The sequence below is a fragment of the Schistocerca piceifrons genome, chromosome 11, assembly GCF_021461385.2.
Source record: "Schistocerca piceifrons isolate TAMUIC-IGC-003096 chromosome 11, iqSchPice1.1, whole genome shotgun sequence".
Lineage (NCBI taxonomy): Eukaryota > Metazoa > Arthropoda > Insecta > Orthoptera > Acrididae > Schistocerca > Schistocerca piceifrons.
The window spans coordinates 42,411,246-42,435,611 of NC_060148.1; the positions used below are offsets into that span (position 1 = coordinate 42,411,246).

At 40.3% G+C, this 24,366-nt stretch overlaps 1 protein-coding gene across 4 annotated transcripts in view; it reads left to right on the forward strand.

The window, feature by feature from the left end:
* Window positions 1–15,935, forward strand: part of LOC124720044 — a 37,758-nt gene extending 21,823 nt beyond the window's left edge. Inside the window, exons 2-3 of one of the 4 annotated variants that reach the window (XR_007006046.1) lie at window positions 3,504–3,715; window positions 15,644–15,935. Coding sequence is in view for 2 of the 4 variants with exons in the window: in XM_047245301.1 (XP_047101257.1) it covers window positions 3,504–3,624 (121 nt within the window). In the remaining 2 variants the exon portion in view is untranslated. The remainder of the gene's footprint in view (window positions 1–3,503; window positions 3,716–15,643) is intronic. The other 3 variants (XR_007006045.1, XM_047245301.1, XM_047245302.1) reach the window with 3 other exon arrangements.
* Window positions 15,936–24,366: the final 8,431 nt, after the last annotated feature.

Genomic DNA, 24,366 nt, shown 5'->3' on the forward strand with positions numbered 1-24,366 from the left:
AGAAAAACTCGTGTCAGTGTATTACATTCTCAAGGCATAGATGTAAACTAAAGGCAGTTGCTTTCACCTACCAAAGATAGTACATTTCTGCAACATATACGTCACAGCCTCCAATGGTGCTAATGTCTCTTATAAAATCTATGAACATTAAATGTCGAGTCACACAAACCAATACTACAGCTATGTTACAACATATGCATTTCTATAGAATGGCCAACAGAAAACATAAAACCAAAGACCGAAAATTCAGATAAGTCGGTGGCTGCTTGCCGAGGTGGACCTTCCTAAAGTAGGCCCAGAAATGTCTTCCCACTAAACACGCTGATGCTTTCCTTTCATAAAGTGCAAAAAAACTCTTGCTTCTTCTAAATTTGACAGCTGCCACCTTCTATCTTCAAAGTGCTGTTACTGTTATGCAGTCCGTGACATTACCCCGCAAATGCTACTCACTCTTAAGGTGCACAGTTCCCGATGAGCCATTCCCTTTATTCTTTGCCAGTCATGCTTTAACCTCTGCTGCAGTTTGCTGTCAACCCTAAATGGAATTTGCACCCCTTTATTGTTAAATAACCTCACAAATTTATACGGGGCTAGCACAGTCTTTGCACTGCACTGCCAAATGTACTTCTTACCAAAAAGCGATTCTGGTAGCTGGAGTCAAGTTTTGTTAATCGTGCCTTTTGCATTCTTGTGGTGGAGATATTTCCATAGCAACTTTCATTCTGTAACAAATATTTCCTTATATCTGATTGAGAAGTGAAATGCCAATTTTCATATTTTGTCTTTAAAATTTGTTTAATGTAATGAAATATTTTATTAAAAATTTTCATCGCCTATTGCACTCTCTTAAGGGCAGAATTTCGATAAACACATACTTTTTTTTATTTGTAACCAAGACGTCTAGTACCAGTTGTCATAGATGTAGCCTTAAAAATCCTTTAGTAGATCTTTAGTAATTATTTATTTTCAAAAAAACTTTCACCTACTATTTTACCCTGTTAGTGGATACAAAATTCTGAAATGTGTGTTTTATATTTTTCTGACAGAGAAACCAAATACCAGTTTTCATAGATCTAGCATCAAAATTCCCTTAATAGTGACATACTTTCAAAAAGCTTTCCATCCCCTATTTCGTCCCCTTAGGGTTGGAATTTCGGGCAGTCCATCCTTAAATGATGCCTGCAGTATGAGATCCACTCCCTCTCAAAACTTCAAATCTCTATCCTTTAGTGGTTTTGGCTGGCCGACGATGAGTCAGTCGGTTGGGACATTGCCTTTTATACACAGAGATAATTCCCCAATATTGCATTACTTTACACTTCTGGGGATTTATCTAATTTTGTTGGTTTTTGTGCACTACTGCTGCATCCAACCTATCTATTAAACCTGCACAAAAAACACTTTCTACTGCTATTTACCTAAGCATTCTCATTTCTACAATCTCATTGTGAGGACTTAGAGACATGGTGACGCACATCGAGAGTGAGCAGCATTCATCAGTAACATCATTGACAGCATGAGTGAGGGTAATTGCACTTTGAGGATAAATGGTGGTGGTTGTCAGATTTAGAGGAAGCAGTGTTTTTTGCACTTTAAGAAAGGAAGGCATCAGCATGGTAAATGAGAAGACATTTCTGGGTCCACTTTAGCTGTGTCCTCCATGAAAAGCAGGTACCAACTTATGAATTAATCAGTGTTAGGTTTTATGTTCCCTGTTGGCCATTCTGTACGAATGCAAATGTTGCAACATAGGTGTATTATTGGTTTGTAGAATTTTCTAGGACTCAGCATATTAATGTTCACAGATTTTATCGAAGACAGTAGCATCGTCGGGGGCATACGCATTGTAGGAATGGACTATCTTTGGTAGGTAGAAGCAGCTGCTTTTAGTTCACAACTATGCTTGAGAGAGTAACATGTCAACATGAGTTGTTCTAAGAAAAGTTTTATGTTTGACGAAACAGATTTTCTGCTGGATTTTTACTTTTGACGTTGCCTGACGGCATACAGGAGCTTTAAAGTATGTTTTACTGAGGGTCTATATAACTATTTTTTATATGGTGAAATATCAAACAATGGGAAATCCAGGATGGAATGTAACAATACCAGAGAAGGAAAGTTGCTACTCACCATATAGCGGAGATGCTGAGTCGCGATAGGCACAACAAAAAGATTCACACAATTAAAGCTTTCGGCCATTAAGGCCTTTGTCAGCAGTAGACACACACACACACACACACACACACACACACACAACTTGCACACACATCTGCAGTCTCAGATAACTGAAACCACACTGCGAACAGCAGCACCAGTGCGTGATGGAAGTGGCGACTGGGTGGGGGTAAGGAGGAGGCTGTAGCAGGAAGGGAGAAGGATTTTTTTATATGGTTGTCAGTACATGTAGTATTGCAGTATTTGACTGGTTTCCTTGTTTTGTAGCATTTGATAATGGGATGATATAGTCCTGAGACATGTTGTGCTAAAAATGTCACACATTTGACATCTAGTGACGTAACATTCTCAGTTCCGAAACCTCGGGTTAATTGAAGTTTCGATACTGCCATGCCAACTCATAACCGAACTGTCACCTTCTGACCTAACCTAGATCTCGGGCTATACCACAGATTATCATGTCACAACTACCTACTTTCCAAAAATACTCTGGATGCAATACCAGTATTGTCATTGTTATGTTCTCTTTCTGTTTGAGCACATATTATTATGCCACTGGTCAAAACTGATGTCCTTTACCGGTAGGTTTAGTTGACTTAACCCCTCACCTTTTCTAAAGTTCTTTTTATACCACAGCAATAAGCAGTATGGATTGCTACTCACCACACAGAGCAGCCCTTTCTTTTCTCTGTGCCTGATTGCGACTCAGTGCGTCCTCTGTGCAGTGAGTATCAGTCTACCCTTTCCGTATTGTTATTTTTCAATCCTGGTCTTGCCATTGTTCTTTTTGCACACAAATGCTCTGCTACTTATTTCCTCCACAGAGCTTCCATTTTGTGTCACAAGAACTCCCAACTATGTAAAAGGAATTATTCATTTCAAAGTCTTTCTGTTGAAGGTCATGGTGTTCCAAATTTTGTGACTACCAGTGTGGTGGATGGCTTACGGCAAGGGGCAAATACTATGCGTGCACGTGCGCCCATACACACACACACACACACACACACACACACACACACACACACACACACACACACACACAGAGAGAGAGAGAGAGAGAGAGAGAGAGAGAGAGAGAGAGAGAGAGAGACTGGGACTGGGACTGGGACTGACTGGTGTGGGATGCAAATATTTGAGCAATACTCAAAAATGAGTCTCATGTGCAATATGTGTATATCATGCTTTACAGGCACATGCAGTCTCCTGAACTCTCACACAGGGCTATAGTCTGCCATTTGCCTTCCTTACAACCAGTCTTACATGAACGTCCTATTCTGTGTTGTTTTTATTTGTGCTTTGCTCTGACTTTAGTGGCCTGTCTTTTACAGCAGCAGCAAGGATGGCCCTGCCACTGCAGTGGGTCCGAAACCTGGGGCAGCCAGTAAACCGACGCCTCGGCCACCGGCCGCCCGGCGAGGCAGGCGATTCGGCCGTCGCTCTGCACGGTAGCCGCCCACGGGGTAAGAGCAATGGATCTGCTCTACTGATGGACATAGCCAGCTGATGTCAAGTCATAGGCGAGTCTATCTGATACTTATCGGTATGACCCCCCTGCCTCTATATTTTAGTTCTGCAGCTATCAGAAATGGCGATGATACGCGTACTGTAGTAGGGAGCGTGGCTTTATGGAGTGGAGCGTGCTTGTGGTTTCAGTGAACATAATTAGAGACGTTATTTACCAATAAATACACAATCACCATACTACGCTGCACGGTAAGAGCAATTTCACAATTGTCAATCGTAGCACAGTTTAATCCTTTTGTAGTCAGCCATTTTGAACGGCAAATGCTAAAAATGTCATACAGTTTTTACACTGTCATGCAGTGTTCTATTTAAATTGCGATATATCGTGCTGCATTCGATGTGAAAATATAAAAAAATACCACTTACCTCCAAAAGTATGTAGCTTGTTATAGTACACACAGATTACCATACTATTTCACTTTAAATTTTTTATTATAATATTTTCACCATCATGGACACAAGTCGCCAAAGTGGCGTCAAGTAAAAAGACTTGCAATATGGCAGCCGAACCCCGAAGGGGATATCCCGGCCAATAAATGCCATACGAACATTTCATTTTTCAGTGACAAAATAAAAAGTTAATATGAATTCGATTTTGTTTCCATATAATTAACACTACCCTTGATTTAAAGAAAGCACACAAATGTCCATAAAATCTAAGCAAAATTTCTAAGTAAACTTGCATAAGAAAAATGAAATTTTTAACATTATTTACAGATTTATCATACAATGGGGTGAATAGAAAAAGTTTTCAACTTAAAAAGAAAAAAACAACTGATTATATTAACAAGAAATATGAAAATTTAAATTACGTGGACTCGCATGTCTGGACTTAACTTTGAACATATAATTAAAATTGGGACTGAGATCATGCATAATATAAACAGTTAAAAACTTTGTATTTCCATTCACTCCACAGACAGGGATGAATAGAAATAGCAGTGGTAATCTTATTATTTCTTCTATTTATTAGTCCTTGGGGTGAACAGGGACATGTCAAAATCTATTTTGGGTTAAAATATGTTTTGGATGTAGAAGAACAAGAAACAAAATTTATCTAGTTCAAAATAGTTCCATTCCGTAACAAAAACTAAAAATGTTGCATACATTTTGTTTTTTGTACTGTTTCCCAAATAAAGATTGTTACTTTCTGACATTGTTTTGGACATTAAGTAACTGACATAAAGTTTAAAAATGATGTGTTTGAAATTACAAAGAGATTTCAAACATCATCTCCTCAACGGCGATTCAGCGTAGATCCCTCAGAGTGGTTGACGGGTTGCATCGTCCATAAATAGCCCTTTTCAATCTATCCCAGGCATGTTCGATAGGGTTCGTGTCTGGAGAATATGCTGGCCACTCTAGTCGAGCAATGTCGTTATCCCGAAGGACGTCATTCACAAGATGCTCATGATGGGGGTGCGAATTGTCGTCTATAAAGACAAATGCCTCGCCAATATGCTGCCGATATGGTTGCATTATCGGTCGGAGGGTGGCATTCACGTATCGTACAGCCGTTACGGCACCTTTCCTACCACCACAGCATATGTTGGCCCCACATTATGCCACCCCAAAACAGCAAGGAACCTCCACCTTGCTGCACTTGCTGAAGTGTGTGTAAGGCGTTCAGCCTGACCGGGTTGCCTTCAAACGCATCTCCGATGGTCGTATGGTTGAAGGCATACGCAACACTCATCAGTGAAGAGAACATGTTGCCAATCCTGAGTGGTCCATTCGCCATGTTGTTGGGCCAACTATGCTTCGCTGCATGGTGTTGTAGTTGCAAAGATGGACCTCGCCATGGACATTGGGAGTGAAGTTGCGCATCATGCAGCCTATTGCGCACAACGTCCTGTGATGGCACGAAAAGCATTATTCAACATGGTGGCATTGCTTTCAGAATTCCTCTGAGCCATAATCTGTAGGTAGTGGTCATCCACTGCAGTAGTAGCCCTTGGGCGGCCTGAGCGAGCCATGTGACGGACAGGTCCTGTCTCTCTGTATCTCCTCCATGTCTGAACAACATTGCTTTGGTTCACTCTGAGATGCCTGAACACTTCCCTTGTTGAGAGCCCTTCTTGGCACAAAGTAACAATGCGGATGTGATCGAACCACGGTATTGACCGCCTAGACATGGTTGAACTACGTACAACACGAGCCGTGTACCTCCTTCCTGGTGGAATGATTGGAACTGATCGGCTGTTAGACCCCCTCCGTCTAATAGGCGTTGCTCATGCATGGTTGTTTACATCTTTGGGTGGTTTTAGTGACATCTCTGAACAGTGAAAAGGACTGTGCCTATGATACAATATCCACAATCAACATCTGTCTTCAGGAGTTCTGGGAACCGGGGTGGTGCAAAACTTTTTTTGATGGGTGTATATGCTGTCAGTGGAAACTACTGACTGACAACAATGGTTTCATGCATAATCACATGCACCTTCCACAAATAAACCTTATTATTGTTCACTATTACCTTCATACCATTCAGTTTTTTCAGATCTTTTGTGCATGAAATGTATGACAGCAAAGTTAGTTCCAAAATTGAACTTCAACCAAAGATGACATTCAGAGACACCGCTGAGGAATTGGCGAATGAAGTTGACAATGATCCAGAATTTCTAAAGAAGGTTAAAAGGGTGACAAAACATGGTTATATGGGTATGATGTCGAAGATGAGGCACAGTGTTCCCAATGGTAACTGCTTGAAGAGCTAAGACCAAAAGAAGTTCGAAAAGGTAAAACACATGTGAAGGTTCATCTCACTGTGTTTACTGATAACAATGATATGTGCATCATGAGTTCCTGCAGTATGGTTGTAGTCAATAAGGAATACTACATGGAAGTTATGCATTATTTGCATAAAGCTATCTGAAGGAAATGACTAGAATTGTGGCAAAAGCAGTGGTGGATATTGGATGATGGTGATGATGATGATGTTTCTGCTCACACCTCAATACTTGTTAATGATTTTTTGATGAAAGGTAAAACTGTTATGTTGCCTCAGCCACCATATTCACCGGACATGATCCCCTGCAACTTCTTTCTATTCCCAAGACTGTAGAGAACTGTGAAAAGATGTTGTTTTGCCACCAAAATCATTGAAGATTCTATTTTTACAAAAAGTGAGATCCAGAGGTGCTTCCAAGATTGAAAAAGTGCTGGCACAAGTGTGTTATATCTGAGGGGGATTACTTTAAGGGGGTGAAGTTGATGTTAATGAATAAATATAGATTCTTTAAGAAAAGCAAAAATTCTCATTAATTTTTGATCACACCTGCAACTATTTAAATAATTGTTGGTGCCACCATTCCATGTGAAACCCAAATTATGACATTCTACTCACAAACTGGAGCGTGTGACAGGTTATACTTGGGTGCTGTTGAATGTAAAATAAGTGAGTCACTTCCCTGCCGGAGAAAAGTGCAGCCAGCTCCAAAAGTTCCAGAGAACAAGAAATGCACAGGGAATACTGTTTACTGTACCATAATACTAGTGATGGTAGTACCTCTTGCAGTGACTTTCATGGACCACTTAAGTCAATTTTATAAAAAGAGTTTCTTAGTGTCCTGTTGGCTGAGTACTTCTTCTTGGAAATGACCCTTCCCATTGCTTGTTTGTTGGTATCAGTTTGTAATCTACTTTGTGAGCCTTTGAGTTTCTTAATTTTTATCTGTTCTGATTTTATAAGTCTTCTGTTGTAATTTGTATTGTATATTTATTTGTAGTTGCCTTATAATTTCCACGATTTCCATATTCCTTTTCATGTTGCTCTTACTGTTCCAGAATTCCTCACTTTTTGGCCTGACTCCTCTTTCCTCTTGCTTTTATTGGATGCCCAAAGAAATAAATTGTTTTCTCCTGATTGTGCTCATGGCTAGTTCCACTTCATTGTAGAATCTAGTCTCAAAAACCCTTTTCTAGGTATTTTTTGTTGTGCGTGTTCTGATTGGTGTTCATTCTAATTTAAGTTCGTAGTATCCTCTGGAAGTTCTGCAGGACATTCACTTTCCTGTTTTAGTTGCAAATTCAGTGTTAGTTTTTTTTAAGTGATTTCACTTACATATTTTATTCCTGGTTGTGTAAGTTTTGTATTGTATTTAATTTTATGACTATCGAGGGGCTACATTGTAAGCACTTTTTATTATATGTTGTGCTTTTGTCAGTTGGTTTATTCAAGTAGACTATAATCAGTACAGATAAGAAGAGGGTTGATGCTTTTGAAATGTGGTGGGACAAAAGAATGCAGCATATTAGATGGGTACACTGGATAATGAATGAAAAGGTATTGAACTGAATTAGGGAGAGTAGAGCTATATGACACAAATGAACTAAAATTGGAAAGGTTGCTAAAACTGAATGTCGCTACCACAGATAAAATTGAAGTACATCTTACAGAGATACTAGTGACGAACATACAGATTGTTTAAAATGGGAGGTATTACTTTACTGGATATCGTTACATTTAACAAAAATGAAAAGTAAAGTTGGTTTTACTGTTGTAATGTAACATTCGCATAACTGAAACCTAATTTAATAAAGGTGGAAGAGAAAGTTGTGCTTGGTCATTTGAAACTAAGCTGGCATTCAGTGTCGTATGTTCATTGGCTTCAAGTATTTTCACTGAGGTCACCTGTCTGCATTTCAAAACAATAAGGGTTGTTTCAGACTTATCAAGCTGGCAAGCTAATGGTGCTGGGTGCATGGCTGTTAAGTGGGGGCTGTTTGCATCAGCACGACATTCGTACAAATGGTGCAGTAGCTTGCATGACGGAATGCTGCAGCTGCAGTATGTCACATGTTTACAGTGTACGTATATCCCTAAATTTTGACAAAGAATTAAGCAAAGGGATTACCTCGATGCTCTCTCTTAGATGCCTGAAGACAAGAAGAATAAATACAATGTGATGAGTTCATCCAACCAGCGTGAGGAGAGATAATGATGAGGCATTCTTAATACTTTTAGAGAACTTTAGAAATGGTACCAATACCTTTTTCCACTATTTTAGGATAAATGTGCAAATTTTTGATGACCTACATGTAAAAGCAAAGGATTCAATTCAATGCTGAAACATTCTTCAGAGAACATATCCAGCCCATACTCTTGCTGGCAGTCACCAATGAGTGGAAATTTTTATTTGTATTTCAAAGGGCTTTAATAATGCTATGTATTATTAAAAGTTCTGAGAACCAAAGACATATATATCAGTAGAGAAACCTCAAATTCAAAACTAATTTTAAGGAAAAACTTCAAATATTTAAATTTGGAAACTGAATGAATAAATATGTAAGGTTTTTTAGTGGTGAATACGCACACGCGCGTGATGCAGTATTTTGAGGGCGTGTCTGAATGTTTTCACTTCTCGTCAGCAGACAAGAAATATGTGACCTCTTGAGGCCTCTTTTGGCTATTGCCTGAGATGTCCTACACATATTGCAGTAAGGTTCTTTTTTGTAAATACTGGATTTAAAAAAAAAATGAAAATTCCCTCTTTTTCTCTAGTCATCAAGAAAAGCTGTATATCTAATAATAGCTTCTTATTGTAGAAATGGAATGAAACAAAGAAAGTATAAGCATGCTTACTGAGGCATTGAGTAAGGAATTGTGTCTATATGATCGTCTAGATACACTGTACCAAAATAAAATATAACCACAAATGTTGGAGTCTGAGTTTATACAATTTATGTAAATGTGTATATAGTTTACTTTTGATATGTGTACACATGACTGTTGTTGGTGAAAGTACCTCTTGTGTTTAATTTGACTGTATCTTTCGAATTAGTTCAGCACGCCAGAAAGAATAGTGTTGAGAGAAATGTCAGAGCAGTTGTGATGGCTCCATCAATTGAAGACTACAGACATTTTTCAGCCTTGTGGGCACACTATTGTGAAATATCTTCCATCATTACTGTGTCACTTGCATGAATACCATCATGTACAATCAATTGCAGCTTCTCAGAACAAGAAGCATCCATTCTGACAAAGTTCCTAAATTCCTGTGGATGTTCGAGGGGGTATATGTCGTGCTTTCACCCCTTCTTCCTAGCCAGGGTCTAGCCAAACTGTCGCTCCTGGCATTGTCATCATTCGTCGTCATCCTACTGACTGTGGTGGCCATCGTCATGGCAAGTGCTGCATAGATAATTGCATGAAACATAAATGTAGATAATCATTTGCTTGTACCAGCATGACATAAAACAAACATTTTAGTCCATAATTCAGTATAGTGATAATGTAATTTCACGATAACTACACAAGATCATGATAACTGCTCAAGATAACAATAATTGCATAATAAATACTAACCTAGATCTCTTAAAAGTTTTTTAATGAGTAAGCGGCACCATTAGAAAGAGATCAACGTTAACAAGCCTACAGTTGAGAGATCAATGTAAACGAGCCTACAGTTCCGAATATTTGCTCTCGGCGCACTAGGGCCGACTTGTATACGTTAGGTGCACAGTTTAATAGGGCAAACGGAACTGTCGGCAGTTCCAGACTTGTACTCTTGGAGCTCTGCTGCAGACTTGTATACAATAGGTGTACCATGTAAAAGGGGCCTTATATCAGCTTGGCTTTTGCTTCATGGGCTAATTATTTCAATTTGGTCTTGTTTTCCTTTTTAAAAAATTTGTGTTGGTTTTTTAATGTAATTAGTACTTTACAGTTTACTTCCACCACAAAGCAGATAAGAACTGTTGAGACACATTTTTCACGATAAAAATACAAAACAATGAAAACTATAACAAAATACATCAAATACCATCAGAATTGAATGACAGCAATGGCCATTCCATTTCTCAGCAGAGAGACTAGTCTGAAACGACCCCAAATAAAATGTCACACTGTGCAGTATATGGGTGGATTTCTGCTAGAAGGTGTTCTGCAAAGGTTAAATCTCCCTATCTTAGTCTTTAGCTTCTCTCCTGTTAGGAAAACCTAATTGCAGCATGTCTCGGCATATACATTTCTACAGGGCTTGCAAGTGACTTTGTACAAACTGCTTTGTGCCGAAGGCATCATTTCATCTCTGCTATTGAATAGTACCTTAGCTGTTTTACTTGTGTTGCAAAATGCAGGTCTGTAGTGGAGCAACTTTTAACTGTTTTGCAATGCTATCCGAAATTTTGACAACATATGGGATAGTTTATCATTTCTTGTAACTGCTCACTGTTTCCTGTTGATCAACATACACAAAAAATGATGTAATTTTACTCAGTTTACCTTTTTCGTAGACTGTTATCAATCAAGTGAGAGCTTTAGCCATTATCTTATTATTTGATATGGTCAAACTTGGAGATAACCAATCTGTTGTGTTAAAGCTGTGGATTTCGGGAAACCCTTAGTATTACATTCGTGCATAAGTTCATAGTGTTTTTGTGTTGCATGTTGGTATGCTAGTTACTATGGGTCTATTTATTGATTGTAATTTTTTATTTCTAGTTCACTGTTTGCGACTTGAATTTACATATTGTCATTTGGAGATAGTGAGTAAAGCTGTGGATGCTAGAAAATGGAGTACCAAGTGAGAAAGCAGAATATTTCTTACAGATACTTCTGTTTGAGTTCAATAGAGGGGTGACAGCAGCAGAAGCAGCCAGAAACATTTGCGCCGTGTGCAGGGATAATGCCATTGGACAGAGCACAGCAAGAAAATGGTTTTCTCACTTTAAGGAGGATCGTTCTGACATTAGTGACTCTCCATGTTCACAGAGGCCTTCAGGGTTTGGTGAAGATAATTTAATGCATTAATCCAGAGTGATCCACATCACTGTACTGGAGAACTGGCAGTTGTGGTGAACTGTGGTAATTACACCTTCATGTGATATTTGCACGCAATGGGGCAGGTTAAAAAATCGGGCCTAAGTGTACTGCATGCTCTAAGCCAAAATCACAAAAAACCGGCGGGTGGTCATATGTTCATCTCTGCTTGCTTGTCATAGATTGGCTCATGAACGGCACTGATTATTCCTGTTCTGTATCGCTGCTGGCAGTGGCTGATACGTATGGGGAGCACGCGTTACGTGCGCCCCCTCCCCCTTTGCAGGACTATCCGTGCTGCCCTCTTAAATTTATTGTCCTATTGACGACGTAATTAACCATTTTGCCAGGAAGAATAGGCGCATAGGATTCATCATTTAAGGAAGAGAACCACAGTACTAAGTTTTTTGTATCGTAAGAAGGCATTGTCTTGTATATGTGTATAATCAGTATAAATAAAACTTTGTCAAACTGTGCATTTGACTTGATTATTTTTTTATTATGGTACAAGTAAAGTATCTCAAGATCTTTAGTGCCCCCTCTTTGAGATTTTTCTGTATTCACCACTGGCTGCTGGCGAAGAGAAGTTGTGTTCTTATGCTAACTTAAGGGAAAAAAAGGAACGGTTGAGCCCAAATAATGCAGGAGCTTCCCATGCAGTGACCTGTGCACATCCACAAAAGATAGTGTTATGGATCTGGTGGAACAGAAATGGTGTAGTGTACTAAGAGTTACTTTCCTGAGGTGTAACAACCACTACTGACATTAACTGTCAACAACTGGGACATCTTGCAGATGCAGTCCAACAACAACAACAACAACCAGGAAGACTGTGTGAAGCGATGCTACTCCACGATACTGCCTGCCCATGTTATACTAGACTGAAGAAACACACTATACAGGAGTTGGGTCAGGAAGTCATTCTGCACCCATCTTATTCACTTGAGCCTCTGCATTCTCAGATTTTCACCTTCCCCGCTCTCTTTCGAACAACCTTCAAAGGACATCCTTTGCAAAAGAAACTGTGCACCGAACATGGTTCCACCACGAGTTCATAACCTCAAAACCGTGCAATTTCTACAGTCACGGAATGGATAAGTTACCCTCACATTGGCAAACTGATGTAAATAGTGAAAGAGAATACATTATTGATGACTAAAGTCTCTGTTATTTGTAGCTGGTCTGTTTATTAAATTTGTGGAAAAATGGTGTGAACATATGCACCAGCCTAATAATACATATCATAAATGTAATTTTATTGATTACTTTGTTTTGGCTTGTCTACAAGCCATCTTTAGATCTGAAATATAGAAAATTGCATCTAACAAATACAGTAATGTAAATTGTTAATATAAAAGTGTCATCTCAAAAAACATTGATTAGTGTATAACTGCCAACCAGCAGGACACATCATCATAATTTGCATGAGCAGGAGTTTTTATCACACAATCTAATGGAACCGTGATGTAAATTATCCTAAACATATATTTACATCATGACAATAATATTATAGTGCAAGAATATGTAACAAAGAAATTTACATTGAGACTACAGCTTTTATACAGATTAAACTGTTGTGATATGTAATGTATACTGACAGAATATGCTAATTTTCATATGTGAACACTGAAATAATATTTTCCACATTAATTATTATAAAGTAACATCATAAGTAATTATTGTTACACAGACAGATGGAGTTACAAGGTTTTCATTGCCTACCATCAACATGTGAACGTAATCCTGTGTCACTTGCGACAAAAGTTTCAGTAGACTAGCAAGTGTCCAAGCTGCAGCAGGCAGAAGACTCCCCGATGCTATGCACCAAGACTTACAGATAGACGATTTCTGCCAGATGGTGCTAACAGTTACTTCCTGTAAGTGTCAAAGTATACCACTGGTTAATCTTTTCCCTGCCACAGCACAAGCACTTCTGGTCTACCGAAGCTTGTCATGAGTGACACATGATGTTTATGTTCACATACGGTGGTTACACAGTACTAGTTTCTAATGCGAAACATGTGTCTCTTTCTACAATCCATAACAGTCATTACTTATTGAGGTTACTTTAGAATAATGTAATGTGGAAAAAATGACCTCAGTGTCCACATATGATTGCTGTTAGATTCTGCACTGTGTATTATATATGATCAGTTTTTATTCTGGCTAAGAGCTATAGTCTCAACGTAAGTTTCCTTGTTATGTATTCTTGCTTATTGCCATGATTTAAATCTGTTTTAGGATAATTTGCATCATTGTTTCATTAGATTGATGAGGGTCAGTCCAATAGTAATGCCTCCTATTTTTCCCCCTACATAATGTTCATTAGGTGAAAAATTTGAACATGGCACTATTACACAATGCTTCTTCTCCAGTCCACTGCAGTGCTAATTTTCTGCATCAGCAGATGTCACCACTGCAGTCACTTGTGAAATGGCTGACATCGATGTTCGTATTAAACAGCGTTCTGTGATAGAATTCTCAAACACAGAATGCCCATTCGCTTTCATGAGAGACTGGAAAATTTTTTACAGTGATGCAACAATGGATATTAGTGCTGTCAGGTGACAGGTTGTCGCTGTAATGAAGCCGAAGAACAATCGTCGTTTGCTGACGAAACGCAGAACGGAAGACTGATGACCTCAGTGACTCCACACAGCATTCAGCGACTAAACGACATCATTCGTGTTGACCACCAAGTGACTGCAAGTGATTTGTGTCACATTAGCTCACTCAGTGAAAGCAGTGTGGTGACAGTTATTCAACAGCTAGGATGCTCAAAGATTTGTGCAACTTGGATACTGATAATGTTAACTGACCAGAATAAAGGGGGGGGATTGCCTCTGGTAGTATTTCTGTATGGAGGGAGAGGACTTTCTGAAAAAATTGTGACTCGCAATTAGCGGAACAAACACTGGTAGCAGTTACTTCTGTAAAATATCTGTGAGTATGCGTGCGGAACAGTTCGAAGTGGAATGATCATATAAAATTAATTGTTCGTAAGGCGGTTACCAGGTTGAGATTCGTTGGGTGAGTCCTTAGAAAAAGTAGTCCATCAACAAAGGAGGTGGCTTACAAAACACTCGTTCGACCTATACTTGAGTATTGCTCATCAGTGTGGGATCTGTACCAGGTTGGGTTGACAGAGGAGATAGAGAAGATCCAAAGAAGAGCGGCATGTTTCGTCACAGGGTTATTTGGTAAGGAGATGTTTAGCAAACTCAAGTGGCAGACTCTGCAAGAAAGGCGCTCTGCATCGCGGTGTAGCTTGCTGTCCAGGTTTCGAGAGGGTGCTTTTCTGGATGAGGTATCGAATATATTGCTTCCCCCTACTTATACCTCCCGAGGAGATCACGAATGTAAAATTAGAGAGATTCGAGCGCGCATGGAGGCTTTTCGGCAGTTGTTCTTCCTGCGAACCATACGCGACTAGAACAGAAAAGGGAGGTAATGACAGTGGCACGTAAAGTGCACTCCACCACACACCGTTTGGTGGCTTGCAGAGTATAAATGTAGATGTAGATGTAAATATGGGTTCATTGTTTAGCATGAGAATCAGACACAATCAGTGGCTTCAGAAGCACGACCATCCTTTTTACCTCACTGAAATATATACCATTGTTAAAAGAGGGACCAAAACTGTGGATAAAAAAAAAGAGGCTTTACTTTTTGACTGACTGTGGTATAACAAACAATCCTCTTCAGACCAATAATGGTGATGTGTCCTGCCATTTGGCAGTTGTACACTAATCAGTATATTTTGTTTTGGTATGTATTGTGTGATTAAACTTTTATAGTAACTCTTACAATCTTTGCACTTCTTAGATGATGTTTCTCTATTACAGAGCTGAAGATGGCTTGCAGATAAGCCAAAACTAGTAACCAATAAAATTACATTTGCAATCTTGACTATTAGGGGTTTTCTGAATCCACAACTTTAGCCATTACTGCAAGCTATAAGTTTGCTTATGGTTCAGTTTGAGAGAGAGGTGTCGATAATGGGATTGAAATGAGTCGATGCACCATATAATGAATTTTTTTCCGTATTACAGTCCAGGAAACATACAGAACAGCCTGTTCCATTGTGAAGTTTCACGATTAAGTAAATAATAATTGCAGAACATCAGGAAGTGTTTCCTTTTTTATATTATCCTTTTTCTAATACTCTGTTCCATGTTTCAGGGTTCTGTGCCTTTTGCTGAGATGGCTGCCCGGCCTATAGGGTAGCAAGTGATGCTTCTACTGAGATAGTTCAATTGAAAGTGCAACAGAATGACACTTAGGATATTCTGCACTGTGCCAGTGCTGCCTCATCCTCGGACGATTCCGGAATGAGTCGACTTCCAGCAGTTATACAGATTTCCGATTCTGGTCTGCTCCCAGTGTTTAGTTCTGTGGTGTTACTGAACAGTGTAACTAGACTACAGTTGTGTGTTGATGATGTAAAGGAATAAAAATAACTGGATGTAATCTATCACTGGCTATCTGTGCATCTTGCCTTATATGTCAACGGTACACATAGAGATAAGTACCTTGTTTGGTCAATACGCTTTGTAATATATTAAAGGGACTTGTTATGGACTATCCTTATTTCTTACCAACTTTGACTGTGATCCAGCAGACTTGATGCAGATTATATCTTACTGTAAGGGAAAATACTTGGTTTATTTATTTATTGAGACTTCCTCAGTATAGAGGTTTCTCTACAACATAACAATACACTTGGAAAACGTTACAGTGAATGGTGCACAATTACCCAACATTATCTCAAGACTTTCCTGCAGATACTTTGCACGTGTGTATCCTCTTCTTTCGCACTACTTCCTCATTGTCATCATACATCGTGAAGCAAAGCATCCCCCCCCCCCCCCGTCCCCCCTCTGCCCCAAGCCTAATACGAGAGTCATTCCAAAAGAAATGCACACTATTTTTTTTTTTTAAATCCATGTTTTATTCTACATGTTTGAAAGTTTTACAGTGTGTAGATACATCCTTTAGGAACAATATTTTCATTTCTCCACATAATTTCCATCCCTCTCAACTGCCTTATGCCATCTTGGAACCAGCGCCTGTATACCCGCACGGTAAAATTCTGGACCAACCCGTTGGAGCCACTGTTTGGCAGCGTGCACAAGGGAGTCCTCATCTTCAAACCTTGTTCCATGAACAGAGTCTTTCAGTTTCCCAAAGAAATGATAGTCACACAGAGCCAGGTCAGGACTGTAAAGTGGGTGTTTCAGTGTTGTCCATCTGAGTTTTGTGATCATTTCCATGGTTTTTTGACTGACATGTGGCCGTGCATTGTCGTGCAACAGCAAAACATCTTGCTTTTGCCGATGTGGTCGAACACGACTCAGTCGAACTTGAAGTTTCTTCAGTGTCATCACCTATGCATCAGAATTTATGGTGGTTCCACTTGGCACGATGTCCATGAGCAAGACTGCTTTGGAATCGAAAAACACTGTAGCCATAACTTTTCCAACAGAAGTTGTGGTTTTGCATTTTTTTTTCTTGGGTGGATTTTCATGATGCCGCTCCATTGATTGCCTCTTTGTCTCTGGTAAAAAATGATGGAACCATGTTTCATCACCTGTCACAATTCTTCCAAGAAATTCATCTCCACCACTCTCATACTGTTCCAAAAGTTCGCCGCATACGGTTTTTGTTCCTTTGTGGGCCACTGTCAACATCCTGGGAACACACCTGGCACAAACCTTTTTTAACGCCAACACTTTCAGTTTTCTGCAAACACTTCCTTCCCCTATCCCAACGTAGCACGACAATTCATTCACTGTGATGCGTCTGTCAACAGTCACCAATTCGTTAACTCTCTGCACATTGTCTGGAGTGTGTGCAGTACGAGGCCTGCCACTGCGAGGACAATCCTCAATACTGCCGTGCCTGCTTTCATCATAACCTGCTTGCCCATTGACTAACTGTACTGTGATCGACAGCAGCATCTCCGTACACCTTTTTCAACCTGTTGTGGATGTTTCCCACTGTCTCGTTTTCACAGCACAGGAATTCTATGACAGCACATTGCTTCTGACAAACATCAAGTGTAGCAGCCATCTTGAAGACGTGCTGTGGTGACACCACTCACAGGAACAGGTTGAACTAAATTTGAAAACGAGCGGGAAGGATGTATCTATACACTGTAAAACTTTCACACATGCAAAATGAAAACTGTATTTTTACAAAAGTAGTGTGCATTTCTTTTGGAGTGACCCTCGTATCAGTTGCGGTATTTGTACGCAGATGTACAACGGTACTTTTTTCGATCCATCACATCGTGTGTTACTTCTTACACTTCCATTATCTTTATCACTTTGGTGTTCCTGACATGGTCTGCCTTGAAATCCTTGTTGCCCTCTCCAGTAATTCATCTCTGATACTTTGGGCTTGTCCATATGTCTTTTATTAGTTGTCCAGGTCTCTGCTCAACAGTGGACTGCAAACTCTAATGTCAACTTGAATATTCGTGACATTCCTGCTGCACGAAATTGAATTGAGTGTCCCCAACGACCTACTTCTATTACTGATTCTTTTATCAGTTTCTAATTTTGTATTTCGCTCTCTTTTTGGCATGAATCCCAGGTAGCAAAATTTGTTGAGCTTTTTATTTTCTCCCCATCAGTGTACCGTTCATCCAGATCACTAGAAACATACTCTCTTTCTTGATAATTAATGTGCAAACCCTATTTTTATATTTCATTGCTAACTGATTATATACATATTTCGCATCTGTGCCACCTTGTACTACTATGACTTGGTCATCAGCAAATATTTACTATATTTATGTTTCTAGGTATGTTCAATTTGCAATATCTAGCCCCATTCTCTTACATTTACAAGGTCATTTCCTGATGTCAATATCTACATACAAGGGTGAGTCACATGAAAACCTTAAATATTTTTTTAAATACTATTTATTGTGCAGAAGTGGTACAAAACTGTATCACTTTTCAACGTAATCTCCCCCACACTCAATGCAAGTCCTCCAGCACTTACAAAGTGCATAAATTCCTTTAGAGAAACTGGAGAACATCATGCACAATGTGGTGTGCTGACCCATGACTAATCTGTACATCAGTGTCACTCGGCAGTTTTCCTTCACTATGGCTTCATCTGCTGCAATGTTCTGTGGAGTCACAACTCGTTGTGCCTGACCTGGACGAGGAGCATCTTCCACTGAAGTCACACCATTTGCGACGTTCCTACTCCATTCGTAGACTTGCTGCCATGACAAACATGCATCACCGTACTGAACCTTCATTCGTCGATGAATTTCAATAGGTTTCACACCTTCACTACACAAAAACCGAATAACAGAACACTGTTCTTCCCTGGTGCAAGTCGCAAGTGGGGCGGCGATGTTTATACTGATACTGCAACAGTATGTGTGCATCTGCAATGTGCTACCACCTACAGGCCATTCTGCAAGCTGTTTGTAGCACGCTTATCAACTTATAGGATAACAGCGTGAAATTTTGATTCGTTGTTACAAATTTAAGGTTTTCATTTGTATAACCCTCGTATATTCTGAATAGGAGTGGTGACATGGGACAGTCATGTACAAGGAAAAATCAGAAAGTCGTTGCCTCTAGATTTGTTATCGAAATTACAGCTGTAAATGTGAAGTCAACATACGCATTCCCAGCATTGGACCTTTCTTGGTTCGTGCCAGCCTTATCTGCCGCTAGCTCTACCACCCCATGCTGCTGTCAGTCGTTAAAGGTGGCAGTTGTGCTTCTCAAGTCCACGGAATTAGAGCAACAAAGTGTGATTTGTTTCCTATGGAACAAGGGACAAATGCCCATCGAGATCTACAGGGAAATACAGTCCACATATGAGGAAAACTGTCGGGCTTTGAGAACTGTGAGGTGGGGGTGTTCTGAGTGCGAGAAAGGCCGTGAAGTCTTGCATGACAAGCAGCAGTCAGAGAGGCCACGTTTGTCATTGACTGATGACAGCATTTTCTGCGTGGATGCAACGGATAAAGCAGGCGTAACAGAGAAGTGCATTTTGCTTTGATGTCCACTGAGCCAAGCCTTCCTTCTTCTGTCATAAGGAACCACCTTGTTTCTCTTCTGCATAATAAAACCCGAGACCCTATGCTTGACGGTCTCAATGTCAACCACAACACTATGGGACCTGGTCTACCAAACTTTCGCCCGGTTCTAAAATGTGACAGATTTCTGAGTGATATTACACTACTGGCCATTAAAATTGCTACACCACGAAGATGACATGCTACAGATGCGAAATTTAACCAACAGGAAGAAGATGCTGTGACATGCAAATGATTAGCTTTTCTGAGCATTCACACAAGGTTGGCACCGCTGGTGACACCTACAATGTGCTGACATCAGGAAAGTTTCCAACCGATTTTTCATACACAAACAGCAGTTGACCGGCATTGCCTGGTGACATGTTGTTGTGATGCCTCGTGTAAGGAGGAGAAATGCGTACCATCACGTTTTCGACTTTGATGAAGGTCGGATTGTAGCCTATTGCGATTGCAGTTTATCGTATCGCGACATTGTTGCTCGTGTTGGTCCAGATCCAATTACTATTACTAGAATATGGAATCGGTGGGTTAAGGAGGGTAGTACGGAACACTGTGCTGGATCCCCCAACGGCCTCGTATCACTAGCAGTCGAGATGACAGGCATCTTATCCGCATGGCTATAACGGATCGTGCAGCCACGTCTCGATCCCTGACTCAACAGGTGGGAACGTTTGCAAGACAACAACCATCTGCACGAACAGTTCGACGACGTTTGCAGCAGGACGGACTATCAGCTCAGAGACTATGGCTGCGGTTACCCTTGATGCTGCATCACAGACAGGAGTGCCCGCGATGGTGTACTCGACGACGAATCTGGGTGTACGAACGGAAAAACGTCATCGGATGAAGCCAGGTTCCATTTACAGCATCATGATGGTCGCATCCGTGTTTGGCGACATCGCGGTGAACGCACAATTGAAGCGTGTATTCATCATCGCCATACTGGTGTATCACCCGGCATGGTGGTATGGGGTCCCATTGGTTACACGTCTCGGTCACCTCTTGTTCGCATTGACGACACTTTGAACAGTGGGCGTTAGATTTCAGATGTGTTACGACCTGTGGCTCTACTCTTCATTCGATCCATGCAAAACCCTAGATTTCAGCAGGATAATGCACGACAGCATGTTGCAGATCCTGTTCGGGCCTTTATGGATACAGAAAATGTTCGACTGCTGCCCTGGCCAGAAAATTTCCAGATCTCTCACCAATTGAAAACGTTTGGTCAATAGTGGCCGAGCAACTGGCTCATCACAATACGCCAGCCACCACTCTTGATGAGCTGTGGTATCTTGTTGAAGCTGCAGGGGCAGCTGTACCTGTACACACCATCCAAGCACTGTTTGACTCAATGCCCAGGCGTATCAAGGCCATTATTAAGGCCAGAGGTGGTTGTTCTGGGTACTGATTTCTCAAGATCTATGCACCCAAATTGCGTGAAAATGTAATCACATTTCAGTTGTAGTATATTTGTTCAGTGAATACCCTTTTATCATCTGCATATCTTCTTGGTGTAGCAATTTTAATGGCCATTAGTGTAGTACAGAACTATGGATTAAACACAAAGAGGTTACATAAGCATTGTACTAATTAAGCTGAATCGTCTTATGTAGAACATGTCGAACAATAAAGGATTTTGACAAATATTAAGTTCTTTAAATACCTTTCGCTGAGAGTCTTTATTGATCCATATTTCGCGTCATATCCTTCAAATCAATAAATATTTTTTTCTGCACACTTTCTAAAGTAGCGCATGTTCTTCCTCAGCAGTCAAGCTATCTACTTACCAAATGTCATCAAAATCGGTTCAGCAGTTTATTCGTGAAAGCGCAACAGACAGAGTTACTTTCGCATTTATAATATTAGTATGGAAGTACGGATTTCCCTGCAATAATAAGTCATAATTAATTAACAGAATAATACCAATTTAAAAGGATGTATAAAACATAATTCAGTCAGAGAACGGGCACATTAAATCTCAAAGGCAGAATAAACTGACAAGGAACACCACAGTCTAACAAAACAGTTGCGGCACTCACAGCTATAAAAGATGTTACTGTTTAATAGATAGAGCGACTCTAGCGCTCCAAGCGGCGAGAAAGGAAAATGTCAGATGCGTCGTAACCATAATGTTTGTTTTGCATCCCTTTCCTACCATATTTACGAAATATCTGAATAATTTTTTTGCCTCCAAGTGTTTGTGTACTATCAGAAGACATAGATGTTTCTAAAAATGATTCTAAAATAATCGCAAGCAGGGGTAAAAATCACGAATCCAGTGGCAAGCTGCAACACATTAGTGAAGAAACACTTGTAATGTTGGATAGAACTGCAGCTTACCACGTTGATATCAAAGGAATATAAACACACAGATTCATACGGAACAAGCACAGAAATATCTCTATGTGAAAAAGGGATTGATGCTCCATTTTCCATTCCATAGCCCTATCGTGTTTTAGTCATTATCGCCTGTTGCCACAAGTATGACCTGCATCTTTATATTATTGTAAGCAGGACAGGCAACTGTCAAATAGTGGGAGAAATATGCTGTCCGTGTAAATGCCAAGCCCTCAGGACCGAGCGAGGTGGCGTAGTGTCTAGCACACTGGACTCGCATTAGAGAGGATGATGGTTCAATCCCGAGTCTGGCCATCCTGATTTAGGTTTTCCATGATTTCCCTAAATCGCTCCAGGCAAATGCCGGGATGGTTCCTTGGAAAGGGCACGGCCGACTTCCTGCCCCGTCCTTCCCTAATCCGATGAGATCGATGACCTCGCTGTTTGGCCATCCTGATTTAGGTTTTCCATGATTTCCCTAAATCACTCCAGGCAAATGCCGGGATGGTTCCTCGGAAAGGGCACGGCCGACTTCTTGCCCCATCCTTCCCTAATCCGATGAGACCGATGACCTCGCTGTTTGGTCTCCTTACCTTAAACAACCCCCCCCCCCCCCCCCCCCCACACACACACACACACACACACACACACACACACACACACACACACACACACACACACACACACCGAAGCCCTCAGAGCCAGTAACACTGTCAGAAGCGCTGTCATATGTTAACTTTGCCATTAGAGACATTTCATCCAATGACATATTCACCAGTTTATCACTGTCACACAAATGTTTTACCTTCTGCTCTAAAAGGTGGTCACTTACCCCACATTTTATTTCTATGCCTTCCACGTACGACTGATGGGAACGCACAACATTCTGACAAAACCTGTGTGCCTGAGTGCTGTAATATAATAAATCTAGAGCAAACAGCTTGTTTTCATCTTTCCATCTTGCAGAACATTTCTCCTTCAATGGCACGCTAATCTGGCTTAACAACAAAACCAGGACATCTTTTTCTAAATATTGCGATCCTATAGTCTTCAAAATTTGTTTGTCCTTCTTCACTTGATCCTTCTGATACAGTTTCTGTTGCTGTCTGTACTTAAAATGATAGGCACTTTCCTTGCCCCGTAATAGTCTTGCACGAAGTCGAGCAATCAGCACATTCTGACACTCCACACTCTCTTACAAGGAACGAACAAGTGTACTTAATCTAAACACTTCATCGTCAAAGCAGGTCTGTGTCGACAATTCAGATTAATCTGGCACTGATACATGGAGAGAGGGTTGAACTGGCTGCTTCTGTGTAGTAGGAATGCTTTACAGCTTTAGACGGATTGTCAAATCTTCGTCGCAGTTTCCTCTTCATTGTCAGCTGAGATGGCTTATATGGGATACCAAACAGTGTGGGTACTCCATTCCACACGAGTTCATTATTGTCTTCATTGATGGACTGGTTTTGTTCAAAGTGTAGCGAACAACACTTAACATTATTATAAAGATAAACATGTGTCTTTTTTTTTTTTGCATATCTTCTCGTCTGCTAATCACTAGCCATTTTCTGCTCCTAAAACTAAACTTCAATCATTAATACACATGTAGTTTGCAAGCGATTCCTGACATGAAATGTAGTGTGAGGAGGGCTATGCGAGAGGTGTTCAATGAATTCGAAAATAAAGTTCTATGTACTGACTTGTCAGAAAATCCTAAGAACTTTTGGTCTTATGTCAAAGCGGTAGGTGGATCAAAACAAAATGTCCACACGCTCTGTGACCAAAATGGCACTGAAACAGAGAATGACATACTAAAGACCGAAATACTAAATGTCTTTTTCCAAAGCTGTTTCACAGAGGAAGACTGCACTGTAGTTCCTTCTCTAGGTCGTCACACAGATGACAAAATGGTAGATGTCGAAATAGATGACAGACGGATAGATAAACAATTAAAATTGCTCAAAAGAGGAAAGGCCGCTGGACCTGATGGTATAGTGACAGAAGGACTAACTCTACGCCTAAGGTGAGAACTCTGATTAAATGGACAGTGCCATAGAATTCAAAAATGTAATTAATCGGAATTGTAAAATATATTACAGGCAAATTTCACGCAGCACTGAATTTGTCCGCATTCAAGCCGGTCAATACAGTCCGTAAAAAAGCGTTTCAAAAATTCTGAGGTTACAGTTCCATATCCATAATTTTTTCTCTTTTCAAAAAATCAATAAATTTAATTTTTTTATTTATTTCGCCACACTATCAATAACGAGATCAATTCAAACCCAGTAGTATTTGCGGTAAAGGGATTAGCGACTCATCAGAATGATTTTATCTCCTGTACACTGCTGATATGCCCAAATCTCCCCTGTCCATTCACCTCCTCCAATTTGCTGATGACGCTGCCTTTCTCGCCCTTTATCCTACCCTCCAATGGTCCCAATGTACCCTCCAAACCCACCTTGACCAGTTCACCTCTGGGTGCAACCAGTGGTTC